Source organism: Saimiri boliviensis, chromosome 3 (assembly GCF_048565385.1).
Source record: "Saimiri boliviensis isolate mSaiBol1 chromosome 3, mSaiBol1.pri, whole genome shotgun sequence".
Lineage (NCBI taxonomy): Eukaryota > Metazoa > Chordata > Mammalia > Primates > Cebidae > Saimiri > Saimiri boliviensis.
In genome coordinates, this window is record NC_133451.1 from 51,036,748 (window position 1) to 51,059,888 (window position 23,141).

At 36.4% G+C, this 23,141-nt stretch overlaps 1 protein-coding gene across 8 annotated transcripts in view; it reads right to left on the reverse strand.

The window, feature by feature from the left end:
- The window catches only part of CLOCK (clock circadian regulator), a 129,102-nt gene that overhangs the window by 40,644 nt on the left and 65,317 nt on the right, over positions 1-23,141 (reverse strand). For 6 of the 8 annotated variants that reach the window (XM_074396141.1, XM_074396143.1, XM_010344145.3 and 3 more), the window contains 5 exons: positions 17,222-17,311; positions 13,611-13,670; positions 12,458-12,606; positions 9,241-9,332; positions 3,975-4,064 (listed from right to left, as the gene is read on the reverse strand). In XM_074396141.1, the coding sequence (XP_074252242.1) occupies positions 3,975-4,064; positions 9,241-9,332; positions 12,458-12,606; positions 13,611-13,670; positions 17,222-17,268 (438 nt within the window). In that variant the 5' untranslated portion in view covers positions 17,269-17,311. Of the gene's footprint in view, positions 1-3,974; positions 4,065-9,240; positions 9,333-12,457; positions 12,607-13,610; positions 13,671-17,221; positions 17,312-20,986; positions 21,140-23,141 lie in introns of those variants that run through there. The other 2 variants (XM_074396142.1, XM_074396146.1) reach the window with 2 other exon arrangements.

Genomic DNA, 23,141 nt, shown 5'->3' on the forward strand with positions numbered 1-23,141 from the left:
CTAAGGAGTATTTGATAATGGCTTAAGGGGTAACCAGACCAAAAATATATCTGTATTTTAATAAAGGATCCTTCTGGAAGTCTGAAAAGCCTCTAGAACTGAAGGAGTGAACTAAAAATTCAGGCATGGCTGGGTGTAGTGGCTCAGGCCTGTAATCTCAGCACTTTGGGAGGACAAGGCAGGTGGACTGAGGTCAGGAGTTCGAGACCAGCCTGGCCAAAATGGAGAAAAACCTCGTCTCTAATAAAAACACAAAAATTAGTTGAGCATGGTGGTGTGCACCTTTGCTCCCAGCTACTTAGGGGGCTGAGGCAAGAAAATCACTAGAATCTGGGGGGGCAGAGGCTGCAGTGAGCCGAGATTGCAACACCACACTCCAGCCTGGGCAACAGAACAAGACTCTGTCTTGAAAAATAATAATAATAAATAAATAAATAAATAAATAAAAATTCAGGCCCGAATAACATAAGTGCTAGAAAGTTGCCCTCTAATGACAAAATAAAGTATCAAAGTATAGTCTATGATATTCATGAAAAAAATTGTATGATATGGTTTGGCTGTGTCCCCACCCAAATCTTGTGTTGTTCCCATAATCCCCATGTGTTGTAGGAGGAGTCCAGTGGGAAGTAATTGAATCATAGCGCCAGTTACCCCCAAGCTGATGTTTTTGTGATACTGAGTGAGTTTTCCTGAGATCTGATGGTTTTGTAAAGGGCTTTTCCCCTTTTGCTCAGCATTTCTCTTTCCTGCTGCCATGTGAAGAGGAATGTGTTTGCTTCCCTTTCTGCCATGATTCTAAGTTTCCTGAGGCCTCCCCAGCCATGCTGAACTGTGAGTCAATTAAACCTCTTTCCTTTTAAATTACTCAGTCTTGGGCAGTCCTTTATAGGAGGGTGACAAGAGACTAATACATCATCTAAATAGAAAAATAAACCATCAACTTGAAATATTAATAGAAACTAAAATTTTCATTTTTTGAGAATGAGTATAGTTTTCTACTATTATTTCTTCTCTCTCTCTATTTTTTTTTTTTTTTAGATGGAGTTTCTCTCGTTACCCAGGCTGGAGTGCAATGGCGTGATCTTCGCTCACTGCAACCTCTGCCTCCTGGGTTCAGGCAATTCTCCTGCCTCAGCCTCCTGAGTAGCTGGGATTACAGGCATGCACCACCATGCCCAGCTAATTTTTTGTATTTTTAGTAGAGACGGGGTTTCACGATGTTGACCAGGATGGTCTCAATCTCTTGACCTCGTGATCCACCCACCTCGGCCTCCCAAAGTGCTGGGATTACAGGCGTGAGCCACCGTGCCCGGTACTCTACTATTATTTCTTAAAAAAATTTCTTCTACTACTATTTGGTAAACTATGATGTGACCTGTCTTGCCCTTGTTTTTCCATCTACTATTACTTCTTTCTTTCCTTATTTTTTTTGTTGTTGAGATGGAGTCTCACTCTGTCGCCAGGCTGAGGGTAGTGGCATGATCTCAGCTCACTGCAACCTCCGCCTCCTGTGTTCAAGCGATTCTCTTCCATCAGCCTCCCAAGTAGCTGGGGCTACAGGCATGCACCACCACACCCAGCTAATTTTTATATTTTTAGTAGAGACAGGGTTTTACCATGTTGGTCAGGATGGTCTTGATCTCTTGACCTCATGATCCACTCGCTTTAGCCTCCCAAACTGCTGGCATTACAGGCGTGAACCACCGCGCCCAGCCTATTATTTCTTACTATTTCTTCTACTACTATTCAGTAAATTATGATATGACTATCTTCCCCTTGTCTTCCATCTATAATTTCATAGGATGTTTCATATTCATAAAGAAAACAAAATGAATGGCTAGTATCAAGAACAGTATGATCACAAGCAATGCCTCCCCAACTATTCTGCCTCTCCTGCCACTTTATAATTAATAGGTGTCAAACTTTCCATTAACCACTATACTTAAAATCTCTAAATGAGGCTGACCATATTTGATGTGGTCATACATCCACTCAGTTCTCAAATCCTAATCAAACAAAATATACTTTTCTAATTCTCTACCCTTTTGGTGATAATGAAGGAATTAAAATATGGCCAATATGACACTAGCAGTTCAAAGTCACATAGCATAAAAAGTTCTGTATCTACTATTTTTAGAGTCTTTCTACAAGTAATTCTACTGGGAAAAGTATTTACAAGTTGCCCTAATTGCAACAAATATCTCAGCAGAAATTTAGTTATTCTCAAGACATTCTCAGTTGAAATTAACATTTTCAACAGGCTGATTAAAACAGAAATGCTAAAAAGTTAGCACTAGAATAAAGGAGAGAGGAAAAAGAGAGGTCAGATAAAGTGGTACGGCCTTGCATTGCATAACAATGTTTCAGTCAATAATGAACTCCATATATGACCACAGGTGGTCCCCTAGATTATAGCAGAGCCGAAACATTCCTACTGTCTAGTGATGTCGTCTCTGTTGTAATGTCATAATCAATGCATTACTCATCTTTTACACTTGTTTGTGGTGATGCTTGTGTAAACAAACCTATTGTGCCACCAGTCATATAAAAGTTTAGCACATAAAATCATATACAGTACATATGTACATGATAATAAACAATCATGCTACTAGTTTATGTATTTACTCTATCTTTAATGATTTAGAGTATTCTCCTTCTATTTACATGTATTTTTAAAGTTAACTCTAAATCAGCCTCAGGCAGGTCCTTTAGGGGGTATTTCAAAAGGGCACTATAAATATAAAGATGACAGCTCCATATCTGTTGCTGCTCCCGAAGACCCTCCAATGGGGCAAGATGTGGAAGTGGAAGACAGTGATGTTGATGATCCTGACTTTGCATAGGCCTAGACTAATGTGTGTCTGTGTCTTAGTTTTAAACAAAAATGTGTAAAAAGTTTTTTCAAATAGGAAAAAGCTTTTGAAACAAGGATATAAAGAAAGAAAATGTTTTTGTATAGCTGTACAATCTTTTTTTTTTTGAGGCAGGGTCTTGCTCTGCAACCCAGGCTGGAGTGCGGTGACACTATCACGGTTCACTTTAGCCTTGGCCTCCTAGGCTCAATGCAATTCTCCTAACTCAGCCTCCCGAGTAACTGGGACCACAGGGGCAAGCCACGACACTTGGCTAATTTTTATGTTTTGTTTAGAGACACGGTTTCACCATGTTGCCCAGGCTGGTCTCAAACTCCTAAACTCAAGCAATCTGCCAGCCTTGGCCTCCCAAAGTGTTAAGAAGCTAAGTGTTACTACAAGAGTAAAAAAGTTTTAAAAAGTTTTTAAGTTTACACAGTAAAAAAATTACAATAAGCTAAGGTTAATTTATTATTGAAGAAAAAATTTACATATAAAGTAGCCCAAGTGTACAGTGTTTATAAAGTCTATAAAGGTGTACAGTACTGTCTTAGTACTTCACATTCACTCATCACTCATGCACTGACTCACCCAAAGCAACTTCCAGTCCTGCAAGTTTCATTCATGGTGAGTGCCCTACACAGGTATACCATTTTTTATCTTTGATACTGTATTTTTATTGTACCTTTTCTATGTTTAGTATTTTTAAACATATAAATAATTGTTGTGACAACTGCCTATAGTATTCAGCACAGTAGCATGCTGTACAAGTTGTAGTCTAAGAGCAACAGGCTATACCATATAACCTAGGTGGGTAGTAGGTTATACATCTAGGTTTGTATAACTACACTCCATGACGTTCACACAGTGACAAAAGTGCCTCAGAACATATTCTCATTGTTTAGTGATGCACAACTGTAGTTGAATATTAAAGTTACTACAGATTAGAGAGTTATGACTGAGCTGAGAAAACACATGCTAAAACAAAGACATACTTAAAGCTCTTATCCCTACTCCATTAACCACTATTCAACATTGCTCTCAAAGTTCACTTCCTAGTGCTTTAGAATATTTAAAATACGCATTTTAATTAGAGGTAGATTGTAGGATCTTCATACTTACTGGTAAATGTTCAAGTAATGAAGTTACACTCTCGGACACATATATTATGCTTCCATCTGTCATGATTGCTAAAAAAAAACCATCAAGAGCCTGAAATTAAACATAATGGTATGTTAAACGAAAAGAAAAAAGTATTTCGCAGGACAGAGATAAATGACAAGGGATTTAATATGAAAATATCCAAAGTTCTGTCAAAATATATACTAGCTTTCCCCCTTTACAATACCTTGGTATGTATCTTCGTTCATTTTTAAATGCTTCTGTAGAAAAAAAGTCTCTCTCTGGCCATCCATCGGACAACTAGTCTCTAAAAGGTAGAGACAATGCTCTACCTTCATCACTATGTATATTACATGATTCAACCATGTATATATAGTATTATGTCTTATTTGAAGATGCTGACATCTCCAAAGCACACAAGACATCAACAATGCTTTTTAGGCACACAAAATAACATATTGTTATTATCATGGCTATGTTAACACAGAGGTATATGTTTGAAGTTTAAGGAGATATATGGAGAATAAAGTAAAAGAGAGTAGCAGGAAATTAAGGTGAAAAATTAGGCTGAGGTCATATCATAAAAGGTTTTGAATACAAGGCTAAGATTAAGAATTTTATTCTGTAAACAATGGTAAGCCAACAGAAAATTTTAGGGCACGGGCTGTGCTTCATTAAGAGCAGTGTGGAAGCAGAGCGAAAAATGGATTTAGAAGGAAAAGAAAACATAATTAGGAAAATCATAGTGGCTTTTGGAATAATTAAGGAAGTTAACGGGAATTGGAATGAAATCAGTAGTATTAGGAATAAAGAAAGTACTCTGAGCAAGCGTTGAGAAATGTGAAGTTCGATTTCAGAAGAGAATTCAGAGCAGGCAGTACAAGACTTAATAATAAAGCAATTTTGTACTGTGTACACTACAACATATTTTCATTTGAGAGTCCTAGGCACAGAAGTGACAGCTGAAGAAATCAGATCTGCAAAAGACAAATCCTGAAAGAATTATCTATATATATATGGGATGAAGAAGATAAAAAAAGGCAAGAGAAAATGAGAGAGAAGGCTGGGTGCAGTGGCTTATGCCTGTGACGATAGCACTTTGGGAAGCTGAGGTGGGAGGATCACTTGAACCCAGGAGTTTGAGACCAGCCTGAGCAACATGGTAAAACCTTATCCCTGCAAAAATTTTAAAAATTAGCCAAGAGTGGCAGCACATGCCTGTGATCCCAGCTGCCTGGGAGGCTGGGGTAAGATCACTTGAGTCCAGGAGGTTGGGGCTGTGGTGAGCTATGATCGCGTCACTGTACTCCAGCCTGGGCAACAACAGAGTGAGATCCTGTCTCATAATAGTAATAAAAATAAAAATTTTTTAAAAAAGGAAAATAATAGAGAACACAGAATATGCTGTCACCAAGGAATCAATGGAAGAGAGAATTAGAAAGTGAAGAGGAGAGAAATGGTTTGGTATAAAATGAGATAAAATAAGACATAAGAAAATGAAAAATGAATTTTGGTGATTTTCAAAAAGTTATGTTAAAGGAAGACAAATCGGACTACAATGAGTTTAAAAATGAGTGCATAATCAGAAGACTATTACAAATCACTCATTCATCAACTTTAGAAGGGAAGAAAAAGGCAAACGGTTCTAAGGGGGCCAAATATCAAGAGAAGGCATTTTAAAAAAAAGAGCAATTAAATTTGAAGGCTAAGGGAAAGAAGGATCCAGTAGAAAAGCAGAAGATACATTGCAGAAAAGATACTATAAGAGGGATTCTTCTTTTAAAGTGGTTAACATACTAAGCTCTAATTTCTTGTTTAATTAAATAGCTCTCGAAAAGGATAGTGACCTCTGGTAGGAACCATGTATATCTTATTAATCCTTTTATGTGCAGCACTAGTGTAGCACAAGAAAAAGTACTTGCAATATATAATTTATAGAGCTGGGAGTTAGAGTAACCTTCCCTAACTCTATATCATTGATAAATTATAGAAAAAAGGTATCCTCCCCCATGTCCCCTCCTTTTGGGAAAGAGATCTGGATATCATAAAGAACTTATTCGGAGTAGATGCCTATCTTCTAGAATGACTCAAACAAACTAGTCGTTGCTAACAGAGAAATCTTATCATTTGAGCAAACTCATGAATTATTTTTTTTTTAAATTCTTTAGTATAATAATGCCAGTATTATTATTTCATAACAGGGTCAAAAGTAAACAACTGTTGGCCAGGCACAGTGGCTCACGTTTGTAATCCCCACTTTGGGAGGCCGAGGTGGGTGGATCACTTGAGGCTGAGTTCAAGACCAGCCTGACCAACATGGTAAACCTCGTCTCTACTAAAAATAAAAAAATTAGCTGGGCATGGTGCCACATGTAATCCCAGCTATTCTGGAAGCTAAAGTGGGAGAATGACTTGAACCTGGGAGGCAGAGGTTGCAGTGGGCATATCATGGGTGACTGAACAAGACTCCATCTCAAAAAAAAAAAAAAAAAAAAAAAAAAAGAAGGCAACTATTCCTTAATTTCTCCATCTGAAAGCAAGAAAGAGACACTACTGTCTACTTCCACTTCATAATACTAGCTATTATGACACATACATACTAATGTCTATTTCATGAGAGTGTTGCAAGGATTCAATGAGTTAATATATAAAAATTGCTCACTTATTTTTCTGATTTAAAGTATAGGCTTAAATGTTTATATTTATACTCCAACAAATTTTCATTTGGAAACGTTTCTGCTGAATACATAATGAATTAATCACACAATTGCCCCATCTAAAATACAAACAGAAAAATAACTCAATTTGCAAAATACTCTACCTTGCTTCAGACTCTAGTAAGTATACAAAGACACTCGATACATGGCCATAATGTATTTATACAGGCATATCTTATTCTACTGTGCTTTGTTTTATTCAACTACACAGTTACTGGATGTTGGTTTTTTTGTTTTGTTTTTGTTTTTTTTTTTTACAAAATGAAGATTTGTTGCAACCCTGTGTCAAGCAAGTCTATCAGCGTCGTTTTTTTCAATTAGCACATATTCTTTGTGTCTCTTGTATCACATTTTAGTAATTCTTGCAATATTTCAAACTTTTTCATTATTATTGTATCTATAATGGTGATCTGCCCACATAAGATGGTGAACTTAAATGTTGTATGTGCTCTGACTGCTCCACCAACTGAATGGCCATTCCCCCATCCCTCTCCCTCTTCTTAGAATTCCCCATTCCCTGAGACACCCAGCAATATTGAAATTAGGCCAATTAGTAACTCTACAATGGCCTCTAAGTATTCAAGTGAAAGGAAAAGTCCCTCATCTCTGACTTTAAATCAAAAGCTAGATGTGATTAAGCTTAGTAAGGATGGCATGTTGAAAACTGAGACAGGTTAAAAGCTAGACCTCTTGTACTAAACAGGTAGCAAAGTTGTAAATAAAAAAGAAAAGTTTTAGTGAACACGTATAAGAAAGTGAAAGTCTTATTCTTGATATGGAGAAAGTCTGAGTGGTCTGCACAGAAGATCTAAAACCAGCCACAACATTCCCTTAAGCCAAAGCCTAATCTAGAGCAAGGACTTAACTGTCTTCAATTCTGTGAAGGCAGAGAGAGGTAACGAAACTACAGAAGAAAATTTAGAAGTGAGCAGAAGTTAGTTCATGAGGTATAAAGAAAGAAGCCATCTCTACAACATAAAAGTGCAAGGTGAAGCAGCAAGTGCTGATGTAGAAGCTACAGCAAGTGATCCAGGAGATCTAGGTAAGATCATCCATGAAAATGGCTACAGTAAATACTAGAGTTTAACTGTAGATGAAACAGCCTTCTATTGGGAGAAGACGCCATTTAGAAATTTCAAAGCTGGAGAAGAGAAGCCAAAGCTGCCTTCGAAGCTTCAAAAGACAGGCTAACTGTCTTGTCAGGGGCAAATGCAGCTGGTGACTTTTAAGTTGAAGCCAATGTTTATTAACCATTCTGAAAGTCTCAAAGCCCTTAAGAAGTATGTTAAATATACCAGCATATGTTCTGTAAATAGAGCAACAAAGCCTGGATGACAGAACACCTGATGACAGCACATCTGTTGACAGCATGGTTCACTGAACATTTAAAGCCCACTGTTGAGACCTACTGGTGAGAAAAATAGATTCCTTTCAAATATTATTACCCATTGACAATGCACTTGGTTGCCCAAGAGTGGTGATGGAGATGAGATGTACAAGGAGGTTAATGTTGTTTTCATGCCTGCTAACACGACATCCATTCTGCAGCCCATGGGTCAAGGTTTAATTTCAACTTTCAAGTCTTACTTAAGAAATACATTTCATAAGGCTATAGCTCCCATAGATAGCGATTCCTGTGATGGATCTGGGTAACATCAATTGAAAACCTTCTGGAAAGAATTCACCCTTCTAGATGGCGTGAGAACATTTGTGGTTCATGGGAGAACATCAAAATATCAACATTAAGAGGAGTTAAGTAAAAGTTGATTCCAACCCTGTAGATAACTTTGCGGGGTTCAAGATATCAGTGGAGGAAGTAACTGCAGATGTGGTGGAAATAGCAAGAGAATTAGAATTAGAAGTGGAGTCTGAAGATGTGACTAATTGCTGCAATTTCCTAATAAACCTGAACTGATGAGGAGTTGCTCCACTGAAAGAAAGTGGTTTCTTGAGATCAACTCTACTCCTGATGAAGATGTGAATATTGCTGACATGACAGCAAAGGATATAGGATATTACATAAACTTAGTTGACTGAGCAGCAGCAGGGTTTGAGAGTATTGACTATAATTCTGAAAGAAGTTCTATTCTGTGTAAAATGCGATCAAACAGCACGTTACAGAGAAATCTTCTTGAAAGGAAGAGTCAATTGATGTGGCAAACTTCATTGTTGACTTATTTTAAGAAATTGCCTCAGCCACCCCAACCTTCAGCAACCACCACCCTGATCAGTTAGTAGCCACTGACACTGAGGCAATACCTTCTACCAGCAAAAAGATTAAGACTTGCTGAAGGCTCAGAGGATTGTTAGCATTTTTTGCCATAAACTTTTTAAATTTAGGTATGATCAATTTTTTAAATGTATAATGCTATCACACACCTAATAGACTACAAAACAATTCATGTGACTCATTTTATTAAAACATTAGCTTTTTGCAGTGGTCTGGAACTCAACTCTCAATATCGCAAAGGTATACCTGTATATTAAGTTACTCTGTGATTTCTTTTTTGAGAAAAATAAAAACTTTCAAAAATTAAATCTGGACATACCTCTAACATTAATTGTGTAAACTCTTCATTACTAAGGAATGTAGGTTTCCAGTCCTGTCGAATTTCACTAGCATCTGACTGTGCAGTGATTTCTGTAAACAGATTGACACATTAGTGGCATACTCGAACCACTGGAGGAGTACAAAAGCCCTACAAGTTGTCTTCTCTCTTCCCACTCTAAAGATGGCAACCACAGGCCTTAACATTTACTGGGTAGATAGCAATAGGTCTAGGTTTTGGTATGATGAAATATATGAGATATCATGGCAAGTTATTTCCTTGGATTTGTTCTCTTACGAATACCAGTCTCTTTATAGTTTTTCTCTTGGTGCTCTAACAGTTATGTTGCTGATAGGCCTAACTTTGCTTCCTATTTGACATGACCAAATGAGATTTTTGCTCCAAGAATTTTGAAGAAATTCTTTTTTTTCCCCTTTTCATTCCCTTGCCAGTCAAATGGTAACGTCTAGAGGAGCTCTAGGGAAATTAGATGAGAAGCCCAAAGAGGTCACTCAATTTGCTTTTAACAAAGAAGACAGTTCTGCCTACTGCTGGGCATAAAGCTTCTTCCCAATATTAAGTGCTTTATCTTAATTAATCAAAGACAATTAACATTTTGTGCAAAATCTTTACTACAGTAATATTCTCACAGTGATTTTTCTTAGTGTCCTCTTTGTACAAGTTAGTAGTAGAGACCTGGTCAAAAATTTGGAGATCCCTACTTTGGGACATAGATTTGTCACAATTATTACTATTTTACTATATACTTCTAATAGATGTGGTTATCGAAAAACTATTCATAAATCATGAAACCTAGTAACAAATGTTTTTTTATTTTTAAATGAAGACATATTAAAACAAGCAGGCAGAATAAAAATCCATGACATAGACTACATTCTACAAAATATACTCTACTTTGTAGTAAGTATAAACTAAATTCTGATTCTATCATCAGATACAGAAATACAAACATACTGTCCCTCACAACTTAGCATATTAGAAATGCCTGTAGTGGAATGCGAAGAGTAACTAAGAAGTATAGCTACAAAATGTGTGGAATACGGTTGGCTTTTCAAATTCACATCAATTATAAACATCTGGGAAAAAGATTTAAATCCATAAACAAATCCAATAAAGTTTCATTAAACACAGGCCTATTTTAGGATGATATGTATATGAAATCCTTTTACCTTAACAGAAATACTATTTTTGTGAGAATTACGTATCTGACTTTGAAAAAACAACAAAAAAAATCTACCTAATGCCAAAATTCATCCTCTATTGTCAGGGGGAAATGTATGCCTTTCATTTCATTCAACAATCATTTATTGAACTCCTAGTATCTTGGGACTGATTTCCATGAGTGTGCCATTTAACAGCAGGCACTGAAGTTGGTGAGATACTACTTGTAGAGGTAAAATGTAATGATAGTGGTGGCAATAAATATTGACACATTTACAGAAGAATCAACAGAATTTGGCAACTGTGATAAGGTGCTAAGGAAGCTTAAAAAAAAAAACCTAAAATTTTTTCAGGTTTGAGTCTTAGGTGATTAAAAGGATGGCGGTATAAAAATAAAAAAAGGCAAGTGAAGAGAAAGAGGTTAAGTTGACAAAATAAAAATTCAGTTTTAGATGCACTGAGTTGGAGGACATGCAACAGAAAGATCTAGAAGTTATCTGGAAATACAAGGCTAAAATGTTTGCATCTAAAAACAGAAATCTGGTAGTTTAATAGAGACATAATAGCTGAAGCTATGGAATGAGATAAGCAAGAGAAAGAGTGTACAGAAAGCAAGAGAACAAGGATAAGACTTAGGAATGTAACATTTAGAGGGTAGAAAAAGAGGAAAGAAATTAGTTTCAGTGAGAAAAGGGAAGGTGAAAGTACAGTCAATATAAAGGAAGCCAAGGGAGGAGGGATAAAAATTTCCAGAGCTATAGAGATGCAGAAGAAGATGAGATATAAGAAAAAGCTATTGTTTTATTAGGGGGTAGGAAGGTAATGTCATTAGTTAAATTAATAAAAACAGTTTCAATGAGTGGTGGAGCATAAACCGGTCTGGAAAGGGCATTACCAACTGAGCTACACAGAATTAAAACAGAGACACTAATTACTAACCGTACTGAGTTTTACAGTTTCATTCACATTTGAAAAAGGAAATTTCCTTTTACAGGTTTTTTTTGTTTTGTTTTCAAATCTATTATCTCTATTAGCAAAATAATTAATATCCTTTAAATTTTCTTTTCATGACTCATTTGTCAAGATGATTTTCTTCAATTAACAAATACTTTATTGGCCGGGCGCGGTGGCTCAAGCCTGTAATCCCAGCACTTTGGGAGGCCGAGGCGGGTGGATCACGAGGTCAAGAGATCGAGACCATCCTGGTCAACACGGTGAAACCCCGTCTCTACTAAAAATACAAAAAACTAGCTGGGCATGGTGGCGCCTGCCTGTAATCCCAGCTACTCAGGAGGCTGAGGCAGGAGAATTGCCTGAACCCAGGAGGCGGAGGTTGCGGTGAGCCGAGATCGCACCATTGCACTCCAGCCTGGGTAACAAGAGCGAAACTCCGTCTCAAAAACAAACAAACAAACAAACAAAAAACAAACAAAAAAAAACCAAATACTTTATTTTAAAATATAGTGATGATTTACTAGATATACATTGAAACAACGTTTCAAAATGACATGAGAACTGTGTACGATCTAGCTTTTTCCTTTCTTTCAAATACGCCCACAATTTTCCAGCACAAATATGCTTCAGTGACAATGAAGTCTCCCTGCTTCTCTGCTTTTGCACATACTCCCTTTGTGTGACATGCTGTCTTCCTTTCTTAATCTAACAGAAAAACTCTGTTGAAAAATCAACTATTTTTAAAGTCTCCCTGACACATTCTTTCTTGTGTTTTTACTGCAAACAGTTTACAAGCACTATTCACATTATAATTATTTGTAATTATGTGCTTACATGTTTGTCGGCCCTGGCTTGACTTACTTGAAAGCCAGGACTGTTACCCTGTATCATGAGGATTCAGCATGTAGTAGGCACAGAATAAATGTTTGTTGAATGAAAGAATGGATTAGGAAATCTTTTAAAATGCAATTGATTTCTCTCTCTTAATAAAGCCAAGGAAGCATCCAATCTGAAGCATCTCTGCCAAGATTCTAACTCATGCTTTGAGAGTCACTTCCATTTTACAAAGCTAAAAATTTACCTTTATGTTTTCGTAAAAAATCAATGCTTTTCTGCAGAACGGTAGATTTGTCCATCTTTCTAGCATTACCAGGAAGCATGGATCCCAGTTCTTTAATGAGAACATTAAATTGATCTCTACGTTTCTTTTCAGATTTGTTTCTAGATACTCTGATAAAATGAAAAATATGCATTTTTAAAAATAATCCATTTAAGAACACAAATAGTTAATACAATATTAATTTAGACATAACACAGCATGTACTTCTATCAACATAGATGTTAACAGTAGGTTACCAACAATATACAGCTAATTTGGGCAATAATTTTTTAGCTCAGTTTTGTCACTAAAGAAAATTTTACAGGCCGGGCGCGGTGGCTCAAGCCTGTAATCCCAGCACTTTGGGAGGCCGAGGCGGGTGGATCACGAGGTCGAGAGATCGAGACCATCCTGGTCAATGTGGTGAAACCCCGTCTCTACTAAAAATACAAAAAGAAAAAATTAGCTGGGCATGGTGGCGTGTGCCTGTAATCCCAGCTACTCAGGAGGCTGAGGCAGCAGAATTGCTTGAACCCAGGAGGCGGAGGTTGCAGTGAGCCGAGATGGCGCCATTGCACTCCAGCCTGGGTAACAAGAGCGACACTCTGTCTCAAAAAAAAAAAAAAAAAAAAAAAAAGAAAATTTTACAAATCATGCATTTGACATACATGTTTACAAGAAAATGTCAGTAAGAAAAACCGCACTCAAATCACAGGTTTTATTTAATCCAATACTTACCAATGACTGTTAACTTATATGGTTATTATAAATATATGTACTAAATGAATAATGACTGCTATTCTATGTGAAGCAGTAACCAGTAAACAAAGAGCTATTAAGACAAATAAACTTGATTATTTATAAAACAATCATTTTATGATACCTGTAATTATATGCTTTGGGAAATCAGATTTTCTAGCTCAATTTCTGTTTAAGCAAAGCACAACACTTTTCCAAAAGGTCAGAGGTATTTAATTTATAAACTACAGGCCAATATTCTAAATTCTTCTACCTTGCTAATATATCTAAACTCTTAAAGCAGATAGCTTTTGGAAATCATTAATTTATAATTTATTTACCATTACATTTATCTATTATTCATTTATTTACTATTTTACATCTCTAATCAAAGTACCTTTTTGCTTTGTCCTTGTCATCTTCTTCCACCAACCCATCAAAAATACTACTGTCATCTCTAAAAGAAAGCAGAGAGAAAATAAGAGCAGACTCACTAAGCAACAGCAATACTAAAATGACATGTAAATCAACTCAATTATACTCAAGGATTTTTTTTAAAAGTTAATGGATCATAAAATTCAAACTAAACTATTTCCTAATAAACATTAGAAAATAAAAATTCAGTAATAGCTGATATTTTTTAAAGTTTATTACATATATAAACTGTAAAAATATTTATACTTAGCTATATTATGAACATATGCTAAACAAGAATTTAACCAGTTTAAATATCTTTTTTCAAACTTTTAGTAATCACTAAAAACTTGAAGAAAGTCAGTGTTTGCCATTATATAAAATTATTTTTGTTAACAGCATAATTTTTTCTGAGATATTTACTTTAAAAAACCACAAATTACTTACAAACATCACAATATCTAATGCATTAACTTGTATTAATACATTTCATTCATTTACTAATTCATTTCACAAATATGTCTTAGCACTCATGTGCCAGGCTCTGTTCTGGATGTTTAATAAGCAATGAACAAGACACTTAGCTGCTTTCCTACAGCTCTTCTTTTCTTTTTCACTTTTTTCTGGAAGCAGGGTTTCACTCTGTTGCCCAGGCTGGAGTGCAGTTGCACGATCATGGCTCCTGCAATCTCAACCTCCTGGGCTCAAGCAGTCCTCTTGCCTCAGTATCCTGAGTAGCTGGGACCACAGGTACACAACACCATACTCAGCTAGTTTTTTATTTTTTGTAGAGACAAGGGTCTTGTTATATTGACTAGGCTGGTCTCGAACTCCTAGGCTCAAGTGACATTCCCACCTAAGCCTCCCAAAGTGTTGGCATTACAGGGATGGGCTGCCATGCCCAGCCTTATTTTCTAGTAGAAAGAAACAAATGTAAAAATGGGTGATGTTTTAATTTTTTTTTAAAGGCATGATGTTTGAGTTACTAGAGTCTGAGTGGTTAGGAAAGGACTTATTAAGGAGGGGACATGTAAGCTAGGAGCTGGCTATGGGAAAACGTAAGGAAAGACCACTTCTAAAAAATGAAATCAAGAGCACAGGTGGCTAACTCAACCCTAAGAGCTATATTAAAGTTTTTCCTGATTTATGAAGTTTTTTTTTTTAATTTTTTTTTTATTGTATTTTAGGTTTTGGGGTACATGTGATGAACATGCAAGATTGTTGCATAGGTACACACATGGCAGTGTGCTTTGCTGCCTTCCGTCCCCTCACCTGTATCTGTCATTTCTCCCCATGCTATCTCTTCCCACCTCCCCACCCCCCGCCCCTCCCCCATTTCCCCCCAACGGACCCCAGTGTGTAGTGCTCCCCTCCCTGTGTCCATGTGTTCTCATTGTTCAACACCCGCCTATGTGCGAGAATATCCAATTATGTGGTCAATTTTAGAGTAGGTGTGATGTGGTGCTGAGAAGAATGTATATTCTGTGGATTTGGGGTGGAGAGTTCTGTAAATGTCTATTAGGTTTGCTTGTTCCAGGTCTGTATTCAGGTCCTGGATATCCTTGTTGATTTTCTGTCTGGTTGATCTGTCTAATATTGACAATGGGGTGTTAAAGTCTCCCACTATTATTGTGTGGGAGTCCAAGTCTCTTTGTAAGTCATTAAGAACTTGCCTTATGTATCTGGGTGCTCCTGTATTGGGTGCATATATATTTAGGATCGTTAGCTCTTCTTGTTGCAGTGATCCTTTTACCATTATGTAATGTCCTCCTTTGTCTCTTTTGATCTTTGTTGCTTTAAAGTCTATTTTATCAGAGATGAGAATTGCAACTCCTGCCTTTTTTTGCTCTCCATTTGCTTGGTAGATCTTCCTCCATCCCTTTATTTTGAGCCTTTGTGTATCCTTGCATGTAAGATGGGTTTCCTGGATACAGCACACTGATGGGTTTTGGCTTTTTAATTTACGAAGTTTTATATGAATTCACTATTCACTCCTATACCCACACCTTTCTATAGCCTATAAACTATAAAATGGGGTCACTATTGGGATCATCTTTAACACCTTTATCTTTAACATCTTTATCATGGAGGTCCATGTATGAACTTTGGGGATTCCATGTATGCCCCAAAGTTTACAAAAAATTTTTTATTTATATGTATTTTTCTGAGGACAGAGTTAATAACTTTCATGATATTCAGAGATAAGGAACTCATATTAACAATCACTGCTTTATGTCTGAAAACAGAGATGTCATCCCTAGATGTCATACTATCTAGAATGGGAAAGGCATAATACCAAATTCATAGTTTCTCCCTCAGAGGCAGTGAAGAAGTATCTTTTCTGAGAAAAAGACTATCATTAATCCTGCCTGCAACTTTGGCACAGTTCAAAGCTATGACCATGGTGCAGGCAGCCCTCTCTAAGGAATTTTCTTGCTCCTCAGATCTTAAGTTTTGGTGGGGTATATATCTTTACTATTTAGCTCATAGAAAGGGAGAAAGCTGACCCCAGATGTCAAAAGTCACTTTTGTGTACAAGTCTAGCTGCAAAACCCTTAAAGAATCTCCAATGGATGAAGCACACAGTACAGCGCAATAAAAGTATAGCAACTTTAATGTCAGACACACCAACACAAGTAAAAATTCTAGATCACATCTTACTAGCTATGTGGCTTCAAACAAGTAACAACCTTCTGACCTACAGTTTTCTCATCTGTAAAATTTTACAGATTTGTTAAGGTTAAATGAAACAGCATATAAAAAGGTATTCTGTACATCTGCTGTCAGAGCAGATGCTTTAAAAATGTTATTGGATTATATCAAATTAAAGATATTATTGACTGTTAAGACCACCACTATTTTATGTGCCCTTAAGAAAAAAAAAAAAGAGTGCTACCAATTAAATTATGAGAAGAGATGCTAAAATGTGAAAAATAAAGACAACTTAAAGTCTTTTCTATTTTTACGTTAGGTTCACGGGTATTATGTGCAGGTTTTTCATGCGGGTAGATTGCGTGTCACTGAGGTTTGATGTACCAATGATTTCAGCACCACCCAAGTAGTAAGCACAGTACCCAATAGTTTTTAACCCTCGCTGCCCACTTCCACCCTCCTCCAAAAATTTCAAGTATTAAAATCATAGGAATATGGAGATTTACCCTTTTCCCAAAAGTAAGATGTAAAGATTACAATTTTAACTAATGAAATCTTAATTACAGTTACCTCTTATCAGTCACAAATGCAAAGATGTTTGAAGGGATAAAATTAGATAAGGAGAAAAAGGACTCTACAAGGTTCCAAGGAAACATTTGCAACTATCAGAATTTCCTTCAGAGCAGCTATGACCAAATCACTCAAAATTACAGCTCAGGACTCATTTAAAACACAAGCCATATGCTGCTGACTTTAGCTCTAGAAAATACTGATAAGACCGTGCTTATTTTTACACTGTATTTATTTAACAAAGAAACCGAATGCAATAATAATTATGTTTAAGAATAAAACTCCTTCTATCAATTTCATATTGACCATTATACTAATAGTTCATTTTAAATAACTATATATAATTTAAAATAACAGTCTTCAAGAACATACCTGTCAACAATCGAGCTCATTTTACCACAGCTTACGGTAAACAACATAACATACTACGTTTTCGTCTTGTGGTAGACATTTGTACTTCTCCTTAGGTGAAAAAAATAATAATAAATGGTCATTAGTTTTCTAAAAATCTTATTTCCACAAGGTTATCTAGAGAAATACTATATGTAATCACACAGACTTCAAAATGTTTTATTTGTACTGAAGACTAGAACACTATTTTCAAGCAAATACCTATGGCTGAAGTACATTTGAGGCTTTTTTTCCCTCCTAAAAAAGAACTACAAGAAAAAAAGTAATTCAGGTTAATATTAACTATCTCTTTACTATCAAATAATAAAAATAAAATGGACATTCTCAATATTCAGTATATATTTAACTATATAACTTTAAATAGTCTGTAATAACACCATCGATTCAGCAATAAATATTTGCTTGAAAGCCTATTTTCTGCTAAACAGTATAGCAGGCTTTGGGTATACAACAGTCCTTGTAGAAAGACATAGTCCCTGTAGAAAGACACAGTCCTTGTAAAAAAAATTTACAATTGAGCAGGAAGATAGATACCTAAATAATTATAGTAAGAGGAATAATGAAGGTATATACTGTGTAATGCTATCACTGGGCAAGGAACAATTATGCGTACCTGTGGAAATTGGAGGGGGAAAACAGAGGAAGTATTCCTGATGACAGTTAAGTCTATGAAGGAGTCAAGATTTTTTTTTTACTGCAAATATGGTATAGGGATGGGCAGCATCAGCATCCTCGGAGAGCTTGTTTTCAAAGACAAAATCTTAGGCCCTATCCTAGTATTAATGAACCAGAATCTAAATTTTTACAAGGGCTCCATGTGATAGTGTATGACCATTTAAGTTTGAGAAGCAACAGGCTGGAGGACAGAAACAGGTAATAAGTGAAAGAATTCTAAGTGACAGGAATGGTAATTTGTATAGGCACAGATTTTAGTGAGAGAAGAGAATATTAAACTTGAGAAACTAAGAGGTTTAGCATTTTCCTTATGGAAAACCTGCCATGTTACAATTTAAAGTTTTAATTACTAGAGCATAAAATGAGAATACAAGTCGTAAAATGGCAAATGCAAGCCAAGTACAGGAAAGCCTTACTATAAAGACTCATACCCAAATTGAAGGCAGTAAAACTTACTGCTTCAAAGCTGGATCAAAAGCCTAAAATTTGTCTCTCTATATTCTGCAGGTTGAGTATCCCTAATCTGAAAACCTGAAATCCAAAATGCTCCAAAATCTGAAAGCTTTTGAGCATCAACATAACAATTCAAAGAAAATGTTCACTGGAGCGTTTCTAAATCAGAGAAGATTAAAGATATTGCAAGAACATGAGATTCTAAAACATTCAGTCACTGTTTTCAAATGAACCTTCATGAGAAGAAGGGAGAAGCACCCCTGGTGGCACTGCCGCATTGCCTATGTGGTTAGTCTGCAGGAGTAGAATTGTGAGGGGCTCAGAATTTTTTTTTTCTTTTTGTTTTTGAGATGGGGGTCTCCCTCTGTTGCCCATGCTGAAGTGCAGTCATGGGATCACAGCTCACTGCTGCCTTGAAATCCTGGGCTCAAGCAATCCTGTCACTTTAGCCTCCTGAGTAGCTGGGATTACAGGTGCTTGCTACCATAGTCAGGGCTAAGAGTTTTTAAAAGAAAATGAATGCCAGGGTCAAAGACAGAAAAAATAAAATAAAAAGGACTAACACCAGGATGAAATGTTATGATTTTAAGTGTCTGGAGTAGTATCACCAGATAGAGCACAGAATTATAGAATTTTAGAGGTAGAAGAGAATTTAAACACCTAAGTATAGCTTTCTGGTCCAACAGACATATTTATCTTCCTGATAAAAACAAAGGCTGGTTCTATCACCAGAACAAGAAGAACAATATAAAACTAACAGAGCAAATTTCAGTGAATTCAAAAAGAATTGTTAACAGGAAAAAGTTTAAAAAGGTCAGATCTGAGCCTTAGAAAGTACCCAGTAAGCCATCGGTGTGGCTTAATTATCAAAAGGTAGAAAATAAGACAAAGTACCAAAAAAAGGTGGTGGTGAGGAGGGGCTGGGAAACACCCAGAATTAAGGATTATACTACAGGAATAGCCTTGCTGACTACAAGAAGGGTGAATCCAATATAGTTTAGAAGATACAGGCTGATGCTTTATTAGGCTGTTTCGCTATTGTTGTTAACAATATTCTTCTAAAAATTATTTGTTGTCCAGCTAATAGAACAATGTAAAGTCTCTCTCTCTCTCCTTTTTTTGAGACAGGGTCTCCCTCTATGGCTCAGACTAGAGTGCAGTGGCTTGATCTCAGCACCATGCAACCTCCAACTCCCAGGTTCAAGTGATTCTTCCTCCTCAGCCTCCTGAGTAGCTGGGATGACAGGCCAGCTAATTTTTGTATTTTTAGTAGAGATAGGGTTTCACAATATTGGTCATGCTGGTCTCGAAGTCCAAACCTCAAGTGATCTACCTGCCTCGGCCTCCCAAAGTGCTGGGATTACAGGCATGAGCCACTGTGCCCAGTCAGATACATCACTTAACAGTCCAGCACAAGAGCCTCATCTTTCCAGTCAGTTGACAGACTTAAGGGAACTTAAGTTCGCTTTACTTAAGGGAAAGAGAAAGGAATAAGTAAAATAGGCCAGACATGCACCCTAGAGCAAATGTAAGAAGATTCCCTTAAACTTTTAAAAATGGTATCAAATTAACTTTAACAAGACAAAGTGGTAAGGTGGAAAAGCCAAAATATTTTGTTTGGAGACTACTGCAGGTCCCATGCTTTCAATTCAGAAAGAGACTAGCTAGAGTCACACTCGTCCATGCTGTGGAGTCTAAGGATACAGATACCATGCCATATCCCTACACAAGCTGAAGTGAAATGTCACACATATAATATAGAATACATTTCATTATTTTTTAACTTTGACATGATTAGGCCACAATAATATGCAATAATATGTCTTTAAATAGAATACATTTCATTATTTTTTAACTTTGACATGATTAGGCCACAATAATATGCAATAATATGTCTTTAAAAGGATCAGTTGCAGTTACTAGAATCCAAAATTCAGTTGTATTTAAAATAACTATAACTGGATTGTTTATAACACAAAGGATAAATGCTTGAAGAGATGGATATCTCATTTTACATGATGTGGTTATTAAATATTGTATTCCTATATCAAAACATCTCATGTACCCCATAAATATATACACTTACTAAGCACCTACAAAAATTAAAATAAAAAATTTAAAAAATTAAGTTCCCCAATTATAAAGGATAAAGTTACAGCGAAGAATCAAATGCTCCTTTACTTAAGCAACTTGAGATCAGAGTCATCTGGTGATATGACTTCCCAGCTCAGCATGCATCATGTTACTATTTTATTCACACACATGCACACTTCCCCAATTTCCCAATATCATAATTTTGGTTAGGTGGTTATATTTGGATTTAACATCATTAAGACTCTGTAAATGCCAATTCATAGCTGGGCCATATGGTATACAATAATTACTTTTCCTTTTGAACAGTTTTTCCTAGAGTTAAACCATTTTTTTGTTTACCTACTTTTGTTTATACTTACTACCAACTTAGCTACAAATTCTTCCCTGTCTAAATCTACTATTTCTTCAAACTCATTACACATTCTACCAATTTCGCTTTCTCACGGTCATTTCTCTCCAAATCTCCCAACCTGTTCCTACTGGGACTACAAACTATCTACTAACCTGATGACCAGCTGTCTTCTTGTGATCATTATTCCTCATCATCCTGGTGATTCCCTGGGTCTCTAGTTAGGTCATATTCCCTGTTACTTGTATCCTATGCCTTCATCTTTTTTAGTTTACTTCTTTTTGTTGAGTAATTCCTCCAATAACTGCCTAAGAAAGGGGACATGACAGGCAAATTTTTTAAGACTTTGTAAGTCTAAAACTATCATTAGTCTATCCTTAATCAATAGTTTAGCTGGATACTGAGTACCTGGTTGAAAATCACATTTCCCTATGAATGCTGAAGGTTCCACTATATTCTAGTTTCCAGTGTGATAACAAGAAGTGCAAAGCCATTCTGATTACTGATCCTTCAGATGTGACCTGTTACTTATTTTACTCTGGAAGCTCCCTTGTTTTCTAAAACTGAACAGTAATGTGCCCTGTTTGGCTTGTTTTTATATCTGTATTGGTCGCTCAACAGACTTTTCCTAACTGGGAACTCGTGTCCTCTAATTCTGGAGAGTTTTGTTGAGTTGTTCTCTATTCTTTGTTTTTTCCCTCTATTTCCACTCTCTCCTTCTGGAGCACTTAATTGAACACTGGAGATCCTGGACAGGTAATTTTCCTCTTTTTTCTCTACCATTTTCCATCTCTTTGCTCTACTTTCAATCAATCATTTTATTTTTCAAACCTTCGAATGAGTTTTTCATTTCTAATTTTTCTTTCTTTTTTTTTTTTTTGAGATGAAGTCTTGCTCTTGCACTCAGACTGGAGTACAATGGTGCAATCTCAGCTCACGGCAACCTCTGCCTCCCTGGCTCAAAGCAATTCTCCTGCCTCAGCCTCCTGAGTAGCTGGGATTATAGGCACATGCCATTGTGCCCAGCTAATTTTTTGTATTTTTAGTAGAGATGAGGTTTCACCACATTGCCCAGGCTGGTCTTGAACTCCTGACCTCAGGTGATCCACCCACCTCAGCTTCCCAAAGTACTGGGATTACAGGCGTGAGCCACTGAGCCCGGCCTCATTTCTAATATCATTTCTTATCGTTTCTCATTCATGTTTCATGGATACAACATCCCTCTTACAAACACATCTAAAGGTTTGTGTTTGATTTTCACCTGCCTAACTGCTCTTATTTCCCCTAAATTGGTGTTTTATCTTTTGGTTTGGCCTTTGTCTTGCAGAGAAGAGGTCTTTCCTCAAATGTCTGCTGATCTCTGAACATGAGCTCATATTTAAGGGTAAGCACTAAAAAAACTGGAAGCTCTGTGTGATACAGCTTGCTGACTATTCTTTATTACAGGGTTATCAAGTTGAATATTTCTTTGGGGAATTCTCAATGTCAGAATCTTTAGATCTCTTCTTTTAAAATGATTATAATTCAGAGAAAAGAATTATATATCTTCTCAACTCCTGTCTGAAGAGTATAAAAACCTGGTTGCCTGGGTTCTTAACCCTTCTATTTTTAACATGTTACTCCCATTCTCAGCATGTTTGTTGCTCCTTTATTTTGTACTTACTAGGGAACAAATCTCCAGACTTCTGCTAAGATAGCAAAAAGGCGGCTGCCTTGGTTTCAAAGTTTATAAAGGATCCATGGAATATAATCACCCCTTAAATAGATTTGCAACAAATCATCCTGTTTTAGTTCCACCATAACTCCTATTTCCAGAAATAAAGAGTGTTTTCAATTCACGAAAATTGTGGAGGTTCTATAGTGCCAAGAAGCTTCTTTCTCAGCTTTCCCACAGTGGGCTTAGGATCCTGGGATTTGCAAGTAAGTTACTATGCTCTCTTTTGGTTTTCAGTCCCAAATTTTGTTGCTACTGTTTCTTCTCCGTTCTCTCTGTCCTTGTGAAGTTATGTCTTTTGTAAAAATCCTTTTGCTTTAGCTTCAGTGAGGTTTCAAGAGAAAATAAAATTCAAGTGTATTATTTGCCATTTCTAACTAGCAGTTCCTCATATTTTCTTCATCACTCTTAATTAGGCTTTCATTCCCACCACTCCACTCAAATTGCTCACTCTTATTAGTTATCTGAAATCTCCATACTGCCAAATCTAATGGCTGTTTTATTCTCTATTTGACCTCTAAGTAATATGTGATATAGATGACCTCTTCTGCATTTATTAAATACTTTCTTTTCTTGGTTCCTGTGACAGAACATTC